Source organism: Cucumis melo, chromosome 11, assembly GCF_025177605.1.
Source record: "Cucumis melo cultivar AY chromosome 11, USDA_Cmelo_AY_1.0, whole genome shotgun sequence".
NCBI classification, from domain to species: domain Eukaryota; kingdom Viridiplantae; phylum Streptophyta; class Magnoliopsida; order Cucurbitales; family Cucurbitaceae; genus Cucumis; species Cucumis melo.
In genome coordinates, this window is record NC_066867.1 from 32,547,448 (window position 1) to 32,568,265 (window position 20,818).

Genomic DNA, 20,818 nt, shown 5'->3' on the forward strand with positions numbered 1-20,818 from the left:
TCAATTAATATTTTTGTTGAATATGTTTTTGGATGTCTAAGAAAAATTAAAGGAATAAATCTTCCTAAATTACTATTTTGATTTTCTTATCATTAAATGGTTTTGTATTGTAATTCAAAGAAATCTTTTACAATTTAATTTTCTTTCTCTAATTTGAATACCAAATCCGATAGATATGACATGAAAACAAATCCATTCATAATGACATGCAAAATTTCTTTGAAATGAAAAAAAATTAATGGGATAAAAGAAAGTTAATTTCCTTTTTAATTCATTAGAGGGCTAAGACAAAACATTAATTAATACAATAATCAAATTGAAATACACAAAATAATAATAATAATAATAATAATAATAATAATAATAATAATAATAATAATAATAATAATAATAATAATAATAATAATAATAATAATAATAATAATAATAATAATAATAATAATAATAATAATAATAATAATAATAATGTGATTTTAGGGCATAAGTTAAAGTGGGAGCCACAAACATCTATTTAGATATAGTGGAATAATATTGTTGTAATTATAACATTGATTACTAGAGGCAATTAATATGTTAGTGATGTCTCCCATTCGCAAAGGGATTTTGGGACAAACTTTAGTCCTAAAATCTTATAATCTTATAATATAATATAACAAAAACTCTCATTTATTGTGTGCTTATAATGAAATTTGTTTTGTTTTTGTCTTTGTTTTGATATTTATAAATATTAAAATTATATTCACGTTTTTTTTTTTAAAATACAAACAACCAAATCACATGAATTAACTGAATTGAATTCTATTATTCGATTATTTGAAAGTTTGAAATACGATTATTTTTGTTTAAATGGTATATTTTAAAGAGTACTCAAAGCAATTTATTATATAAATTGACGATTTCATTTTTTTTTTTTTGTATGAAATGTAAAGAAGATACTCAAAATCTTACCCCACTTCCTTTGCCCCCAAATTGACTATCTTTTCTTCCAAATTCTTAGATTAATTCAAATGTGCTTTATTATATGGTTGCACAATTAATTTTTTTTTAATAAAACTCGTTATATAAAGTTGAGCAATATTTAGATGCATCTTTTATTTATATATATATATAAAGTCATGTACATTAAATTTTTTTTAATTAAGAAACCATAACATTTAATCAATATATACAATATGAAAACTGTGAGAGATAAAGATGACGACAAATAAAGAACTTTTGAGAGAAAAAAGAAAAGAGAGAAGTCATTTCATACAACATTTTTTACGGTGTATTTTTAACATGAGGATCTTCAATCTAGACGAGAGAGATTTCCTTTGAAGCTACACCTATACAATCAAAATTATCGTGTGTAATTGTCACTTTGAATGGTATCTTTTTTAGTTTGTTTTCTTCTATTGTTAATTTTTTACTTATGTAGTTATTAAAAATGGAGAATTTGATAAAAAAAAGAAGACGATGTCTTTGGATTGCTAACACATAATGTCAACTAATTAGATTCATTTAAACTTTTTAAACATGGTAGTTCTCCTTTTTCCTCTTTCTTTTTAAGTCCTTACCAACTCTAAGTTTAAAATTGACTTAGTTGTAGATTTTAATTTATGAGTTATAAGTGCAAGTTGAAAACTTCAAATCCTATGAATACAAAATGAAAAGGAAAGAGAACTATAGGATAGGTTTAAGATATTTGAAATTACAAGGTCATTGGCAACCCTTTGTATATAGAATAGGACAATCTAAGATGTCCCATTGAATATTTAAAATCTAATTTCTTCGGTTGAATATATTCGTATTTGTATCTGTATCTGTTCTATATATATACATATATATTTGTATATATGTTTGTAACTTTTTGTCTATTTCTTTGATTCTTATTTAAAAAAAAAATACACCACATTTGAATAACACCAAATATTTATCGCTTCCTTTGTTAAGAGTGGTTATTTAGCCAATAAATTTATAAACGGTATACTTTACAATTTTGTGTCTAATAAATCAGTAAATTTTTCAATTTTCTATTTAATCATTGTCTCCCTCTATTTAAGCTTTTTAGAAAAAGAAATTAATAGTTCATCCATACATAAAATCAAATTTAATGTTTAAGAATACGTGATTTTCAAGAAAACGTCCAAATGGGCTAAATATATATCAAATACAAAATTAAAATTTTACAAATTTATTGAAGAAAAAATTGAACATTGAATACCTTTTCTTTTGGCTTAAAAAATTAAAAATTTAACTCTAACCGGTGGCGTATCTAGGAAATATATTGACGGAAGAGGCTGACAGTCAAAGTAATCACTAATCACTAAGCTAATAATAAATATTAATAATTATATTATTTTATTTGTATATATTATATAAAGACAATAAAGTTGAGGGGAGCTCGAACCCCTGAACCTATGCTAAATCCACCGGTGACTCTAACTAATCATAATCAATATATTATAGACTCTTATCCAATGTTTTAAATAACAAACAAAACATAATTTTGGCATCGGAAGAAAATGTAGTTTATTTTTCACACAAAATTGAAACTTTTTGAAAATTTTAACAATGAAATTAGATTATTATTTTTTTTTCAAGATATTATTAAACTAATTTTTTTAATTATTAGAATAATAATTTAACCAATTTGAATGATTTTTTTTAGACTACAAATATGTAGAATTAACATATTTGGGAAAATTAATTAGGTAAGTTAATATTTAGGGGTTGTGTCTCTATGAAGCTTATTTCCAACTGTCTCATTCCAAAACTTTGACTCTTCTTATTTTGAATAATATTAAAATTAAAGACACGTGTACTTTAATTTTTTAAAAAAAACACACATATTTAGTTTCTATAATTCTATATGTATTATTTTAATGATATCAAAAACTTTGGATATATATTTTAAACATAGTCTCTATACCTACCATGATGTTATGCAAAAGGAATACTAACATTCAATTAAAGAAAAAAACTTGTGAAATATTTGTCATTTATTTCTATAATATTCTTACTTATAACATTTCGTGAAGGTTAGAAGACCCTTTGGAGTAAAATATTTTGAGTACATCAAACATAACAATTAATCTAAGACTTTGAACGGTGTTGGAGTGACGTAGAATTATGTGATGGTTTAAATTTTCTTTTAAAGTTATTATTGGTCCATTACATCATTTTTAGGTTTCCATTCTAATCCAAATTGAAATTAAAGACATAAATTCACAAAGTGTAATGAGATCCCGTGTTTTTCATCATAACTATTGGATGGAGTTTATTATTTTGGTTCAATTAAATATTATGTATTTGGGCCAAAATTCAATTGATCGCTTAATTTAGTCCAAATGTTAAATAACGCACAAATCAATATGGTTGGCTTACGAGATTGGATCTATGGATCAATCAAACCCAAGTTCATAAAACCCACCGCATATAATTCTATAAATAGATGAGTTCTTGGGGTAGAGATTTTTTTACTCAATTGAACCTAAAGAGAATTTAGATATACGTCATGTATTTTTCAACCGAAAGAGTCAAAAGAATCTACGAGCTACATCGTATCAAATCAACATAAATACAACATCAATATAAAGTTCAACTTCTTCTTTAAAACCCTTGTACCAAAAGTGTCGATTGATAAAATAGAAATGAAGAGATAAAATATTGTTTATATTGTTACTATTATTTTATTATTATTATTTTAGCAAACATGAATTTCATTTCTAACATATCATTAAACTTTGAATAACATAATGATGACAAAAAACTATATGTATATTCATTTTTTAAAGCAACAAAATTATATCCACCTAACACTTTTAGGCGTTTACTACATCCTTCGATTTAAAAATTATCTTATCCCTTAATTCTCAATACTAAAGTAATAAAAATCAAACAAGCTTCATTTTTTTAATAGAAATGTTATTTCTTTGGGACGATATTCCAAATCAAACCTTAACTTACCAATAAAATATCAAATTCATTTGTTTTTTCAATTCTAAAATGTTAATATATCTACGTACAAATTTGAATCTACGTAGATCTATTAAGCACAAACTTAAAAAGTTTAGAATCTAAAATAAAATTAAAAAGTTATCGCTATAAAAGTATACATATGTTTAACTAGTAACGTGTGAGACTCTTTTCGACATTTTTTTGTTTTGTCGAAGATGACAAGACTTGTTTGTGAGATTGAGAAGCTAGTTGACTTGACCCATGTCATATCTTTGTGTACGTAACGCGAACAAGATGACGTATCACTTGGCTTATGCCGTGGTGTTGTTAAAATTTTGAAATGGGTTAATATTGCTATAAAAGTATACATGTGTTTAAGTACTAGTAATGTGCGAGACACTTTTCGACATTCTCTTGTTTTGTCGAAGTTGGTAAAATTTGTTTGTGAGATTGAGAAACTAGCTGACTACCAAGTCCATGTCATCTTTTTGTATACGTAACGCGAACGGGATGACGCATCGTTTGGCTTATGCCGGGGCGGTGTTGTTAAAATTTTGAAATGGGTTAACATTTAAGTTCACACGCAATCTAAAAATTGTAAACCCAAGGAATGATGTATTGTCATTTGTATACATTTGTGGAATAATTAAAAAAGAAAGGCTTAATTTCATTTTAATTAGTTCAGAATATGCGTCGGTCAAGTTGAAGTTTGATAAAAGCGTTTTGAAATTTTCTTTTTGATTAAGAAGGTTAATTAAATGGATTAGGCATTAATTATTATTATTACTTTACACACTACAGTTTCTGTCGTCTAGTGCTTTGGCATTTTCTTTGATTAGGAGGATTTGGGGTTAGGGTTTGAAATTATGCCCTAATGTAATTTCCCCTTTCTCATCAAACTCTTATCTTTCCCTTAAACACTCCCAATACCTAATTCTCCATGCTCTTTTACCTTTATCTATTTTTTGCAATAATCCAACTAATCTTAAATTCTCCTTCCTCTAAATAATATTTAATGATCCAAATTAAATAAAATCAACCCACTACTACACACTAATTAATAAATAAATTAAAAGGGGATTAATGTAAATTAATTGAAAATTAATTAAATGTATTTGAAAATAGTAAAAGAGCACTCTCACCATACTTACACGTTACACGTCATGTCGTGGATTTTAGTGGTAAAAATAGTTAGAGAGGAGGGGATGGGAAGGGAATAAAGGAGAAAAACAAAAGAGAGGGTATAATGGATTATCTATTAATATATATATATATATATATATATATATATATGGAATGGTATAAGTTTGGGGGATTTAATCTTAATTTCCAATTACATAAAAGGGGTTTTCTTTTGTCTTAAGCATAAACCACACTTTTTAGTTTGCTTTATCTATTAATCACTCAATTAATTCTATCAGTCCTTTAGGGCTTTGGGAGGGAGCTGTACTATATAATTTGTGTTTGTGGCAGACAAAGACTAATATATTTGTGTGTAATACTTTTTATCAATTTCCCAGAAATCATTGATTTTCATTTTTTTTTCTTTCTTTCTGTCTGTCTTACTCAATTCTTCTTCTTTTCTGCCTTTTTGTTTTTTTTTTTCACACTCCCTCCCTCCCATAGTTCTTCTGAGTTTTAGGAACCTTTGGTATAAAGATTGCTAAAAATGGGATGGATATGTTTGGGAAATGGGAATGTTGAGTAATTGCATTTCCCAAGTTTAATGTCACATGTAGATCAATGCATAGTACCATTTTATGAAAGTTTTTCTTTTTCTTTTAAATAATATACATAGCTCCCTTCAATACAGATATATGTTTACAACTATTTTTCTTATTGACGGCAATTTGAGTCGGATGTGTGTAATTTTTATTGGATGTTTAACGGGCATCGTTTAGAACAAAGATTATCCAAGACTATAATAACTATCTTTTGCTACAGTAATATTATTTTAAAGTTTTCACTTAGTAAACACTATCTCAAAACTTCCACTTTACTATAGTATTTACTATTTGACATTTATCATCTTTTTATTCTTTGGTGTGGTGTTTACTATTCTCTTATCAAATTAAAATACTTTACACACCAACATATACTATTATAATTCAAATTAAATTAATCTATACCCCAAATACAAACTATTTTGATCAAACTATAATAATTCACTCATTACCTCAGGCACTCCCAAAATGTTGGAGATGAAAGATGGAACTAATATCTATTGTAATTTGAATTCTCTTATATGATGGTCAAATTAGATTTTGTGTGTGCAGTTGCATTGAATAAGAGGTCTTGAAAGAGTTGTTAAAGTTGATTACGGGTTGGAAACTTTTTTTCTCTCGAGTTCTTCTAATTTAGTTGCACACTAGCTACTCGAGCAAGCTATTTTATATCCTATCACCTTTACCTTTTTTGTTTTTGTGTAAAGATCCATGTCATCTTTTCCTCTCTCTCTAAGGTTTTCTTATTTGATCTTTTAGGTGATGATGTATAGGAGTGGATTTTCCATGTGTTACAAAGAGTGGTAGTTAGTTGTTGGTTTCTCTTTCTTTTTTCGAGAAAAAAAAAAAGATGCAATATGTTGACCTATTAGTTTACAAAATAGTTTGACTAACGTAAAATTTTTACTATTAATCTCAAAACTAGAGCTTCGGTTCTCTATATATTTTAGTATATTCTTACATGTATTTATTTACAAGATGCAATTTAGGTCTACCTAATAAGAGTGTATGACAATTCCAAGTAAATGAAAGAAAGAAATCTTGGAAAGGAAAAAAAAAGAAAAGAAAAGAAAAGACAATTAATTAGGACAAGAAAATAAGAACAACGTTAATGGGAGTGATTTAACGTAACACGTGAAACAACATGGGCAGTCGGGGTAGGGGGACAGAAAATGAGAGTTAGGCGCCTTGTCGAATCGAGCGGGTGAAGACTGAAGGCCCATTAATCAAAAGCCCATTGGGCCATAGATCCATTTTCCCATTTTATTTTATTTTATTTTATTTATTTGATTGATTTGAATACACGTTAATAAATGATTGGAGGAAAAATAATGAAGAAATAATGGGAAAAGTGGGAAAGGCAAAAAGACAAGTTTGGAGTAGAAAGAGGAGAGAGAAAGAAGGATAGGATAAGGATAATAATTACACAACAATAAATAAAAATAGAAATAAAATAAAATAAAATAAAATAAATAGAAGTAAATAATAAGGGCGGGAAAGAGAATCTGATTGGTTCCCCTCGAACAACTCCCCCCAATCTCATCTACTAAAATTAACTTACAAATTACAACTAATAAACATAATTAAAATGAATGGAGTTTTGATTGATTCCCTTCAAGTCTGGAAAATCAATGATTGCTTTCACATGTGATTAGTGCTAATTCTTTTGTTCATTTTAAAATATTTTAAAATAAAAAATGATTTTGTAATATATATACATCTTCCAATTCAACTGGACAGGCATGTTTCTTCTAATCTAGACAATGTATCACCTGTCAAATACATATACTCAAAGTTTGTGTTTTTTTTTTTTTGTTTAAATCTTGATTTTTGTTTAAGGTAAGGAAGATTGTGATTAGTTGTTTAATTATTGGTAAAAGTAAAATGTAGGTGTGTTAGAGGATGATGAGAGGTGAAAGAAAGGGTAGGGGGGGGGGGGGTTGGTAAATGGTAAGTAAACCAAAAAGGGAAAAAAGAGTTGGTTGGTTCAATTTTGAAAGTTTGAAGGATTCAAGGCAAATTAAAATAAACAATAATGGTAGAGAGAATAAAATGAATTTGGGAAGTACAAAAAAGGTAGAGATTCTTTTTTTGTTTGCAGAAAGAAGAAATCAATCAATCACAGTGTTTTGTGTTATGTTGTAATATGTGGTTGCACTTGCAGCAGAAGAAGAGCAGGTTTCTTGAACCAACCACACCATGAACTCTTCACCCCCTTACCTCATCTTTTCTTTTATTTTTAAACTTACCTTTTGTTTTTATATATATATATATATTCATCTAACTTTTAGAATAAAGTATTTAATATATGTTTTATATCACCTCTTGACTTTAAAACATGTTTATTTGGTGTGAGACATTCATCAAACTCTTCTTTTTTTTTTTGCAAACCGTGCTTCTATATTATCTACTTATTCGATTTAGTCTCGTTATTTGAATTGATTGATCATGTGAGAGTTGCTTGAATTTTGATGTGGTGTTTAACCTACTATATTTTGATGCCTACATTAGTATAAAGAGGGTATTATAGTTAGCATAAAGAGTTAAAAGTCATAGCTCGCTTGGAGATATTTACGTTTTTATTTAGAAGTTAGGAGTTTACGAATGGAGATATTTGTAATGTTCTTTCTCTAAAACTTCCATGTGGTTATGTATAATGTTAGCTCGAGGTTGCAATTAAGGCACTAGAGTTGAGCTTACCTTGGTTATATATTTTCATATTGATTTGTGTTGTTTAGGTTGGTCGACTTGAACCAAAAACTTTGACTTTTTTTCCATTTTGGCACATGTTTTGGCCTTTAGACAACCATCAACAATGTTATCAAGACATTGACTTATTCAATGTTTTTTTTTTAATTCACAGACCTATACCCAAAATTAAATTGAAAAATTTAGAATCTTATTAAACACTCAGTCCTAATTTGTACACCTAATATATTAGGCATTGTATTTTGTTTTTGAAAATTAAGCCTTAATGTGTCCCTTCCACCTCTAAATTTGATGTTTTATTGTTTTCTTTCTACAAGTGTTGGAAGAAATTAGGTCAATTTTTGAAAACTTGTGTTTTATTTTTTGAACTTAGTTTAGAATTAAAATATTTTACGATAAAAACTATAGTAATAAATCGAGAGTAAATAGACTTAGTTTCCGAAAAACAAATTATTACCAAATGTGACCTTAGTTAATTAAAAAAAATACATTGAATGTAGTAGAGCATATAAGATAAGAGTTTGAGATTTGTTACAACATTTCCAATGACCATAAAACTAAGTCAAATTTGTCTTGGTATGGTTGTGTCTAGGGTACATAGGTTGGGTTGAGGGAATTTTTTTTACCAACCCAAAATTTTGAGCTGGTAGAGTTGGCTACTAATAAGTTGACCTAAATAGGATCTCTAACCTGACCTTTAAAATCCAAGGTTGGATTGGTTGGTGCAATCGAGTTGCTTGGTTCTCATTCCTATTTTCCCTATTCTTTAGTACAAAGGTGAAGTAGACAAATATATCAAACTTACCGATCAATCAAAAGATGGAGTCAAGAGGCACGATAAAACCAAAGGATTGAAACAAAAAATAAAATTGGTTGAAGTTGATGAAGACTAAATTGCAGTAACGAAAGAGCTGGAGATGAGAGACAGGCAGACGTGGAGCAAGAAATTAAAAAGGGGATAGCTGAAGAGGTAGGTGATATATAAAATATGGAGATCAAAATTGAGGAGAGGCAAACACAAACATAAGATGGAGAACAAAATCAAAGGGAGAAGAAATTAACAGTACTTGTGTCAATGCCAAGATGAGCTATGCGTAAGATATTATACACACGCAAGACTTTGACAAACACACTTTATGACAAAGTCAAGTGTTCAATAAAGCTAGGACACTCATAAAAATCACATATATTCTTTCGGTCTTAGAACTTAACTATTTGTATACTAGGAGTTTGTGCATCAACATGCATCGCGTCAAAGCACATATCGAAGTAAGCGACGAGAAGGCAATTAGGTCAACTCGATGATTAATTTTCTTTCCATATAACAAATTCTAAGTCGAGTGCATTCATATTCTTTTTATGTCAACCGAAAAATCTCTTATGGAATGTATTATTATCAAAAAATAGAAAGTTGATGAATTTAATTAAATGAAATAATTAAAATGAGAGGATGAAGAAGGAAAATAAAAAGGAAGAAAATAGTAAAAAGGAGAGGGAGAAAGGAAAGGAGAAAGGAAAAGTTTATTTAAGGTTAAGTGAGGGAGGGGGGGGGGGGGGCATCCAGCGTGGAAGAGAGAGAGAGAGAGAAAGAAAAGAGGATTTTAAAGGTTAATTATGAAAGACATCACAAAACAACGCAACACACAACACAACACAAACAACAACAACAACAGAATAGAAGAAGAGAAAGGGAAGGAGGGAGAGAGAGAGAGAGAGAGAGAGTTGCTTTTACTACGAACCGCACAATTAAAAAAACAAAACAAAATAAAATAAAAAATTTGACGGCGTTAAAATCACCTTTTTGACGGCAAGTCCTAACCACTTCTCACTCTCTCTCCTCTCCCCTCCCCCCGATCTATCTCTTCTTCTTCTTCTTCTAACACCACCGTCCAATCTATTTTTTCTCCGTCTACACAAAGTCTTTCCCTTTCCAAAAATAAGGAAAAAAAAAAAAAAAAAGAAAAAAAGAAAACTCAATTCCATTTCTCTTTCTCCTTCTTCTTCTCCTTCTTCTTCTTCTTTCTTTCATTCTTTGTTTGTTTGTTCCTCCGTTTCTCAGGCGAGGGCTCCGAATCTCGCCGGAGAATTTCTTTTCAATTTCTTTCCTAAAACCTAAGAAGCCGAGCTCTCCTCCTGCGCTTTACCCGAGCTCTGGAGGAAGATTATTGGTTACAACCATCATCAACCTAAGCTTCTTTCTTCAATGGATGCTTCAAGTTTTTAATATAATAAAACTAAAAAGGAAAAACAAAAAAACATGAAGGGGATGGAGGTGCTGAAGCTAACGTGCAATGCAGGAAAATTGAGCATCAAACCCTTTGGAGGATCTTGCACGGCACAGATGCCTAGATGATTCCTTCTTCAACCTCCCATGCCTTATGCCGTAATCTATTCTTTTTTTTTTCCCCTTTCTTCTTCTTCTTCTTCTTCTTCCTTGTCTTCCTCTTTCTTGTTTAAATTCTTCCTCTTCTTCTTCTTCTTTCTCTAAATTCTTGTTCCGATCTTTCTTCTGCTTTCTTCTTCTTTCCTCTTCTTTGTTTGTTCTTGTTTTCAAAGGTATTTCCATTTCTTCTTGTTGTTTGTTTCTACTCTTCTGATTTTTCTGTTTCTCGAGGTAAACTCTGATGTTTCTAGCTTAATTCGAGGTTTTAATTTGTGAAATTTACTTTCTGTGGTTTGGTTTTTCTTCTAATTCTTGCGATCTCGTTGTTTCTTGTCTGGATTTTGTTGTTAACAAATACTGTTGGAGAGAACCTTTTTATTTTCTTCTATTTCAGTTGTTGTTTTGTGTTTTTGAAACTTAATTTTTGAAAGGCGATCTCTTAGTTAATGTTTATGATTTGTTTTGTTTAATCTGTTGCATTACTCTCGAGATCTCAAAGGAACAACTGTTTTTTTTTGTTGTTTTTATTTCTTTCTTGTTTGACTATGCGGTACATAAGAATTGTGGTGTTTAAGTTAGTTTAACCAATGATTCTTCATCTTGTAATTTGATTTCTTTTATTTTTTTCTACTGATGAAAAGTTTTGCTCTACCTGCAGATTTTTGTAGGCTCGAGGGAAGTTTTTGAATTGCCTTCTGAAGGACTGGGGTTGCAATTTTTGGCGTCTTTTTTTATGGAGCTTCTTTGAGTTTTCTTTCTTTATTTTGGGATTTGTTCTTTTTCGGTCATCATGCCGTCTGAAGTTTTGGACTTGAAGGGTTTGTCTTCATCTTCCTTCTTCTCCGACGATTTACGTCATACAGATGAGGTATAGATAATTACATCCTTGGCTTTTCATGTTTCTTCTTTTCTAGCTTAAGAGATTGCTTGTTCTTGCAGTTCATAATACTGCATTTTCGAGGATCTGTTTCTTCATTGTCCTCCCCATCATTTCTGTTTCCTTCCTATTTCTCATATTTTTTCTTCCCTGCGTTCCAGGGGCAGGTTGGAGTTTGGAAGTCAGCTAGTGTGCCAAATCACCGTGGTCAGTGCATTTATCTTCTTTTTCTGTTTTAATTACTTTTGGTTTCTTTGTGTTTTTATCTTTGTATACTTGATCTTTCAAGTGACAGGATATAATTTGTCATTAATTGATTGACCACCACCCATTTCCTGTTTTGTATTATGAGAAACGTAGAATCTCTAGGGGTTCTAAAGAGGCATTTGGAATTTAAAATGATTTTGAATCTGATTACAGAGGAAGGTAATTCTCATAATTAGGAGCATCAACATGACATATAATGCATGAAAAGTGCAATGTTCGAAGACACTTATTTGTGATTATCCCACTTCATAGCAGTAACAGAATTTATCATTTTTTTATGATGTACAATTCATGAATTTCAAGACATGTCGAATAACTTACATATTTGTTTTTTTTATAAGAATTAATTTTCTTTTATGTTGTTTTCTATGCCGTAATGACGCTTTGTTTCTTTGATACCCATGGCTGTTCGGCCCAAGTTTTGCACCATGGCTAATCTCACAAAATAACAGTTCTGACCCTATTATGTTTGGCGTGAGGAATCTTGGAAGATTTAGTGACCTCCTAGATAGATGGTCATTGTGGTTTGACCTCACTACTATTTAAAGACTTTCAGTTTGCTCATCTCTTCGTCGATTATGCCTACCCACATTGGTTCTTGTTGTAACAACATTACCTGCCTTAAAGTCTGTAGTACTCTATTCCCTTTGGTTAGCCACCACACACATGTGCACACATACCCAAAGAATAAAAATAAAAAGAAAGTCATCAATTTTTCATAGTTTAGTCGGTTTCAGTTTGTCCCAAACCTATGTAGTTGGTTTCAACTTTGCTTTATATATTTTATTGGCTTCCTCTATGCATTTTGATGGGAATTGCTAACAAAAGGGGATTTTTTAAAAGCAAATTAAAGGACTGGATTGGAGGTGGAATTTATAGTTCCAACACATTATGGGCTGATTTAAAATCAGCTACATGGATTTAAGCGTCTTGTTGTAGTGTGGTGAGGACTTTCGTGTAACTGAAAAGACTTGTTTCTTCAATGTTTATGAACAGCCAGTAACATATCAGGTTCTTCATCATCTGTGGAAAAATTTTCAATAGGTGAGTGCCTGCCCAAGAACTCCCTGGAAAGTCATGATTCATTTCCTGTGAGAGACCAGAATGCAAGTCTTATACTGAATAGACATGCTGTTGGAGCTGAAAGAACATCCAATTATTTTTCTCGAAGTAATGAAGTTAATATGATGAATTCTCAGTATGAGAGCAGTCTTTTCTCGAGTTCTTTATCAGATATATTTACTAGGAAGTGTAAGTTTCTTGATTCCTTCCTCACATATTTGTACCTGATGAGGATATGAACTTTCAAATAAGTTCTAAATGAGCCATATTCTTGGCTTGCTCAACCTTATCAGTTTTATTCTTGCAAGTATATCATTTTACCATGTTTATTTGTGTTTATTTGGGCAGTGCGCTTTTCTCCGAGCAATGCTCTATATGGCCATTCTGTTGATACTGTTGCATCTCACTTTGAGGAGGAGGAAGTTTTTGAGTCACTTGAAGAATTGGAGGCTCAAACCATCGGAAACCTCCTCCCTGACGATGATGACTTACTGGCAGGAGTAACTGATGGGCTTGATTGTTTGGTTGAAACTACTGGCGAGGATGATGCTGAGGACTTAGATTTTTTTAGCAATGTTGGTGGGATGGATTTGGGTGATGATGGTTTATCTGTGGGACAGAAGAATTCTGAATCTCCTGGACTTTTTAACAATTTGCCGGGGATGCATAATGGTGCTATGGCTGGAGAGCATCCTTTGGGCGAACATCCTTCCAGGACTCTGTTCGTGAGAAACATAAATAGCAATGTTGAAGATTCTGAATTGAAGGTCCTTTTTGAGGTGCACGTTTTTCTTTGATTCTCAATGTTGTTTTCTTTGTGCTTTTTGAAGTAGCATTTTAAGCTAATGAATATATCTACACTTTTGTTTCATAATCTGCAGCAATATGGAGACATTCGTACTCTTTATACAGCATGCAAACACCGAGGGTTTGTTATGATATCCTACTATGATATTAGAGCTGCCCGTAATGCAATGAAAGCACTCCAGAATAAACCCTTGAGACGAAGGAAGCTTGACATACATTATTCTATACCGAAGGTTGGTTTCTGTTCAAGTGTAATCTTAACCTTTTGTGTTCAACTCACTAGTGGTGCTGGGGAATCAAGTGGCCAACTTTAAGATAAATGTATAGTGCATTAGCTAGTCAGAGTTATTATCTTATTTGTTTTTCCATTTTAAGTAGCTGCCTATGAAGTATTTGAATTTCATAGAGATTTATTCTTAATCTGTCATTGCCACATCAAGTTAACTGCCTTAAATTTTTTTTCACGCTTCTTCCTTGCTCAATTCATTCTCTATACTACTTTTTCAGGACAACCCTTCTGAAAAAGATATCAACCAAGGAACTCTTGTTGTTTTTAACCTTGAGTCTTCTGTATCAAATGAAGAACTTCGGCAAATATTTGGTGTCTATGGAGAAATCAAAGAGGTGAGGCTGGGATTCAATTTTTACCAATGCATTCTGTTATATGCTCTTAGGAATCTGACATTGTTCTTCAAAATTGCAGATCCGTGAAGCCCCCCACAGAAGTCATCATAAATTCATTGAATTTTATGATATCCGAGCTGCAGAGGCTGCTCTTTGTGCATTAAACCTGAGTGATATAGCAGGGAAGCAGATAAAGCTTGAGCCAAGTCGTCCTGGTGGTGTGAGACGCAGGTTCTGATAAATATGCTTTCTTGATGCTTGTTCATGCTTAACTTCAAATCCAGCCTACTTGAGAATATTTTTTTTCAATCCTCAACAGATTTAAATTAAAAGAAACAAGTTGTTAACAGATGCTAACAAATTTATTTATTTTAACTTTGTGCTGCAGTTTGGTACAACAATTACATCCACAATTGGAGCGGGAAGATATTGGTCTCTATTTGCAACAGGGTAGCCCTCCCGTTAACTGTAGTGCCGGTTTCTCTGGTATTATAGCTAAAAGAAAGTCCCGCTCGTTACTTGTAAATTCTGAGTATTTTGTGTCTCACAAAAGAAAAATATTGCAGGCTTAGTTCCTAGTGGGACTATCAAGTCTAGCAGCCTGAGTAATGGATCTGTTCTTGGAGTACACTCTATGTTACGAGCTCCATCTTTGGAGACTGTGTTGCATCATGGGATATCTTCTAGCGTTCCTAGTAGCTTACCTTCTGTAATGAGATCTGAATCAACTGGCAACCAATCTGGCTTCATTGACTCTGGTCATTCACCTTCACAACTGAAGCTAGGTATCCGGGCATCTTCAGCTGTTCATCCTCATTCACTTCCAGAACACCCTGATGGTTTGAACAACAACGTTCACTGCAATTCTCTAAATACGCTTGCAGGAAACATCAATCTACGATCATCTGAAAGACCTGATAGCAGGCAGCTATGTGGAGTGAACTTTAATGGTCGCTCAATTGAATTGAATGAAGATGGTAGGTTTAAACCCTTCCACGACTTGTCCTATAAGTACACTGAAAGTCTGCTCAACTATTTGATATAGGGTTTTCATTTGGAATGTTCGATTGAATTGTTTAGTTCCCTATGCAGCTGATTGGAGATTCTTAATAAACTATTCATCTTTTTTAATAGAAATCAACTTGGGAACTTTTTGTGATCCTTAGTTGGTATATTTTGGGGGGATGCCTCACCTCTTCTTTTGTGCTTGGTCTGGTTTTAGTACTGTTATTATATCAGTATTGTTGTCATGAACCTTATTTTTATTTTATTTGTTTTTGTTCAGCTGTAAAGTATGTTTCCTGTAAAAAGTAGAAAACCGCTGGTGTATGGTGTTTAACTGCTTCCAATCCCAATTGCAGGCCGAACCTTTTTGTGTCTTAATTGATTGTTACTCACGAGGAGCTATTCATTTTTTGTATATATCAATGGGTGCCAATTTACTTCCATTAGGATGAAAGGTTGATTTATTTTAGCTTTTCATGCCATCATTTAACTGGATGCCATTGTTTTTGCAGTTTTTGCATCTGGTGGTAACAGAACATGCCCCATTCCTGGACCTCATTATGCATGGGGTAACTCCTACCGGCCCCAGCCTCCAGCTCCAGGTGTTGTATGGCCAAATTCTCCATCTTATATGAATGGAATTGCTGCTGCCCATACCCCAACCCAGGTCCATGGAGTTCCAAGAGCAGCATCCCATTTGATGCACACAGTTATGCCCATGAATAATCACCACGTAGGATCAGCACCAGCTGTTAATCCTTCTATTTGGGATAGACAACATGCTTATGCTGGGGAATTGTCAAAGGCCTCTGGTTTCCATTCAGGTTCCATAGGGAATATGAATTTGTCTAACAATTCACCACAGTCTATGGATTTTTTCTCTCATATCTTCCCTCAAGTTGGTGGAAATTCTGTAGAGCTTCCTATCCCTCAACGGAATGTAGGACTACAATCTCATCATCAGCGGTGCATGGTTTTTCCTGGACGGGGCCAAATTCTTCCAATGATGAATTCATTTGACTCTTCAAATGAACGTGGTAGAAGCCGAAGAAATGAAGCAGTCTCTAATCAAGCAGATAAGAAGCAATATGAACTTGATATTGATCGCATAATGAGGGGTGAAGACAATCGTACTACACTTATGATAAAGAACATTCCTAACAAGTTAGTACTTTTCTCTTAAATTCTTCAAAGGTTTTTCTCTTAATCATCAAGGTCTATTTATTTCCATTAGATCATTTCTCAGTGCTCAGGATATGATAAAGGTTGGTATACGGTGCATAAAATAGTTTCTATTTGTAGGTCATAAGATAGTTTTGCTTTTCATTTATGATATTAAGTTATGAACATCTACAAAACGACTGCCGGTTTTCTTCCGATTGATGATACTGTTGTTTTTTCATCTCATGAAATGGAAACATTTGCAAATGTGTCAATAGTTGCTAATTGAATTCCCCTTTATTAGATGGTTGTCTGTTCAGCTTTATTTGACACAATGTATGGATTTCTCCACTAAGTTTAACTTTTGGTTTCTTGCTTAATGGTCTAATGCTCCAACTTTTTGTTAATATGTTCTTCACGCTCATTTTCATATGATATGAAGTTCTTTTGAATCTGTCTTGGGTTTGCCTTGTAACCTCAAAGACTTGTCTCTTCTCATGTTTAAGTTGTATCGGACCACAACGGGATGACACCACATAGTTGTACCTATAGACCATGCATACTCAACTGATGTGAGTCTGGCGAGTTGCTTATTTATGAAACAGAGAATAAGAGAATTCTGTTTTGTGGAGTCTATAATTTGTACCATATTTGATCTTCTTTTCTTGTTTGAGGAATTTGCTACGAGTTTTGCTGGTTACATAATGAAGGCACAGTTTTTCTGAATGAGGATTATTGAGAATGTGGCAGCCTTACTCTACCTAATTTGTCCCTTATTCTGTCTATTCTTCCTATGTCTATAAACTGTTTTTTAGACTTGATTTTCCGTCTAGTATTCTGAGAATGCAAGTGTTGGTCCCTCTTTTCCATCTGAAAGTTCATAATCCATCATGATTGTATTGCCAGGTACACCTCAAAGATGCTTTTGGCTGCAATTGATGAACGCCATCGAGGAACCTACGACTTCATCTATCTGCCCATTGACTTTAAGGTACGTTTTTCCATGTTCGTAAGCCACCCTTCAATTTTATGGGAGACTAGTAGTGCTGCAAAAGTATCTTCCTTCAGCCTATTTTATCACAATTTTGTTGCTTATACACCCTATGTTGTTGCAGAACAAATGTAACGTAGGATATGCGTTCATTAACATGACTGATCCTGGCCTAATTATTCCATTCTATGAGGTATGTAGGCTATTAAAGCTTGCAGGAAAGATGTTGAGGTCATACTCGCTAATTTTTTATTGACAAAAAAGTAACATACTTGCAGGCATTTAATGGAAAAAAATGGGAGAAATTCAATAGTGAGAAGGTGGCATCACTTGCATATGCTCGCATACAGGGAAAAGCTGCTCTCATTGCTCATTTCCAGAATTCAAGCTTAATGAATGAAGATAAGCGATGTCGACCAATCCTTTTCAACACAGATGGCCCCAATGCAGGCGATCAGGTATGAATAAAATCACCGTAAATTTTTTTACGGGTACAATCTTTGTTCTTTGTTTCCTGAAAACCCAGAAAGAAGTCATGTTCACTTTTATTACTAACAGGTTCCGTTTCCGATGGGGGTAAATGTACGCACTAGGCCTGGCAAAACTCGAAGCAATACGCCGGACGAAAATTCTGATGAAGGTCTACTAATTTCCGGAAATGGTGAGAATTATCCAAGTGGAGACACATCTTCTTCATGTCTTGTAAAGGATTTGGACCAGCCCGTACCATAATTTTTTGTGTTCACTAACCTTAGAGGACGAAGTAACATAAAACTACATCCACCAAAGTTTGACTTAATTTTTCATAGTGGCTGAAGGCAGGGCAATTCGCTGCAGTTCATGACATTAGAGAAGGAATGCTTAGCCAATGCTATGTCAGTCTCCTTCCCCTCACCGTCAAAGGGAAGAAAAAGAACAAAAGAACCCAAAAAAAAAAAAAAAAAAAAAAAAGAGAAAAAAAACAAAGGAGCTCTGAAACAATAGTTCAAGGAGCATCTGTTGGAGCCTCCAAATTTTGATTTTGAGAGTGATAATATTATATATTATAAGAGATGGAAATTAAAAAAGGGAAAGACTTCATGTATATGAGTATTTGATCCTTGGAGATATTTTGTCATGGTTTGACGTGAGCAGATGAGGCTTCCTCCGCTATACCCCCACTTTTTTTTTTCTTTCTTCTTTTTGTTATTTTTTACTTTTGTTGATTTTTCTTGTTCCATTTTTATTTTGGGTTTGACTTGCAAATTACTTGTAACAGTTGAGAATGTGAGAGACAGACAGACAGAGGGAGCTCATGTGAAAAATTTTGAAATGAACTAATTATCAAAATTTCCTTTGCTTTCTACTATTCTATACATAGTTTAGGCATCTATTTTTTCTTTTTCTTTCTTTATCAAGAGATCTCAGCAGTCAATGGCTCAAAGGCTGAGCAAGATTCTATCCCAAATCAGTTGAAAGTCAAAAAATTGAGATAACATGGAGTACTATGGCCTATTTTTATACTATATACATTCATTGTTTCTTATTAAATAAGAATTGTATGGCACCAATAGAAAATTGATATTATATTATCTAATTATGTGTCAAAGTATGAATGGATGGGTATTACGGTGGTATTGAACTTTTTTAGTTGAAGTTTGATCACATCAACCTAAGGTCATATACGACATGACGTGATATTATTAGATCGACCTTTGGTTTATTGATTTTGTATATTAGATCGAAGCATGACTTGTTTATCTTGTTGAGGATTTGAAGTTCTTAAGTTAGATGCACATTAAATATCTTCGATCTATCTTCAAGGTCCTTAAATCTTTAAAAGTAAATCTTCAAGAAATTTGATTGAATGCTTAAATGCTTCTCAAATTTTTAAACATTGAAAGCACTCACTTCACCCAACGTTTTCTTGAAGTTAGAGCTTGAAGTTTAAACTTGTTTGTTCTTTGAAATATTTTTGGCCTTCATATGAGTATTTGATTCTCAAGAGTTTAGTCTTTTGATTGGTAGAATTTGAATTCATCTCTGGATTTGTTTCATATAGACTCATTAACTTATGAAACTTGAAAACGAAGAACTTCTCTATCTAAAACCTTTCCGTGAGTATTGTGGACTTGGGCTTAACTAACCTTTGGGCCTAAGTATTTGAATTTGGGCTAGATGGCCTTGAACCTAACCTCCTTGAGCTTGGACTTTGAAGGGTGAGCCTAACCATTTGGGTTTGAACTTTGAGCCTCATGAACTCATCTTATCCTTTGTTTAGATTGAGCTATGCCTTACTCGATAAAAAGACAATTCGATAATATGTGATTTTTCTTATAAGTTTGAGAAATGATGTAGCAATTTGCAATTGGCTAAAATTTCTCATTTAAATTATATTTGAAGTAGAATAAATATTAGCTTATCATAGATAAAAAAAAAAAAGAAAAAAAAAAGGAAGGAAAGAAATAGATGCACAAAAACATCAATAAAATATTTGTTGAATATAAAAGAAAAGGTAGAACGTAAAAGAATTATGGATGAATCAAAATAAATATTAATGAAACTTTTGTTTCAAAATCAAAGTTTGACGAATTGATCTATAATTCAATTTTTATTTTCTTGTGGATAGTGATACAAAATGACAATAGATTTACTCCTTCAACATTAGTTACATTAGTTTGATAATTCTAATTTAGTTCTTATATTTCCAATTTTGTAAAAAATTTATTTAAACTTTAATAGACAATAATCTAGTTTATATATTTTGTATTTTGTAACATTTAATTAATCTTATCATGAAAATTATTATTAAGTTTTATAGAAATTTCTTATGCACATGTAGATCGATATACTATAAACTAATCGAGGATCAAATTTATTTATAAAATATGAAGTCTAATTCGTTACGTTATAAAAATTGATACATAAATTTTAATTAGATTTTCACGATAAATTAAATCGCTACAAAATTTAAAGTATATAGGAACAAAATTGCTTTATATATTAGAGTTCAAGAGACAAAGTGGTTGCATTCATACGAGTTTCGAACGAAACCGTTTTTTTAAAACCTAAATTATAATATTCGATGTTGTTAAAATATTAATTGAATCACTTAATTTTCGACCTAACAAAGTTTAACCACCATATCCTTCCTCTGTCTCTAATTGTTAGCCAATTGATAATGTTTTTATTGTTGATCGATATTTTCGAGGCAATTTTCTCTCATTAAAAATAAAAGTTAAATCTAAAGTTAGACCATGAACGAGCTTAACATAATAATAATAATAATG

At 31.9% G+C, this 20,818-nt stretch overlaps 1 protein-coding gene across 5 annotated transcripts; it reads left to right on the plus strand.

The window, feature by feature from the left end:
- The first annotated feature begins 10,015 nt into the window (after positions 1-10,015).
- Positions 10,016-18,892, plus strand: LOC103498892 (protein MEI2-like 4). 5 transcript variants are annotated; one of them, XM_051092060.1, is made up of 16 exons: positions 10,016-10,755; positions 11,414-11,623; positions 11,794-11,839; positions 12,896-13,150; positions 13,310-13,740; positions 13,843-14,001; positions 14,276-14,392; positions 14,472-14,623; positions 14,781-14,878; positions 14,959-15,177; positions 15,277-15,369; positions 15,910-16,561; positions 17,465-17,549; positions 17,674-17,742; positions 17,828-18,007; positions 18,108-18,892. In XM_051092060.1, exons 2-16 carry the CDS (start codon positions 11,546-11,548, stop codon positions 18,279-18,281), a joined length of 2,808 nt encoding a protein of 935 aa, XP_050948017.1. In that variant the 5' UTR covers positions 10,016-10,755; positions 11,414-11,545; the 3' UTR covers positions 18,282-18,892. The 5 variants fall into 5 exon arrangements, with proteins under 5 accessions (XP_050948017.1, XP_050948018.1, XP_008459915.1 ...); XM_051092061.1 differs by having other exon boundaries at positions 12,944-13,150; XM_008461693.3 differs by having other exon boundaries at positions 10,016-10,928; positions 14,959-15,369.
- Positions 18,893-20,818: the final 1,926 nt, after the last annotated feature.

Coding starts and splice junctions, on each gene's coding strand:
- LOC103498892 (XM_008461693.3), top strand. CDS start 11,546: ATGCCGTCTGAAGTTTTGGACTTGAAGGGTTTGTCTTCATCTTCCTTC. Junction 15,370..15,909: donor AATTGAATTGAATGAAGATG/GTAGGTTTAAAC, acceptor TTGTTTTTGCAG/TTTTTGCATCTGGTGGTAAC. Junction 17,550..17,673: donor ATCTGCCCATTGACTTTAAG/GTACGTTTTTCC, acceptor ATGTTGTTGCAG/AACAAATGTAACGTAGGATA.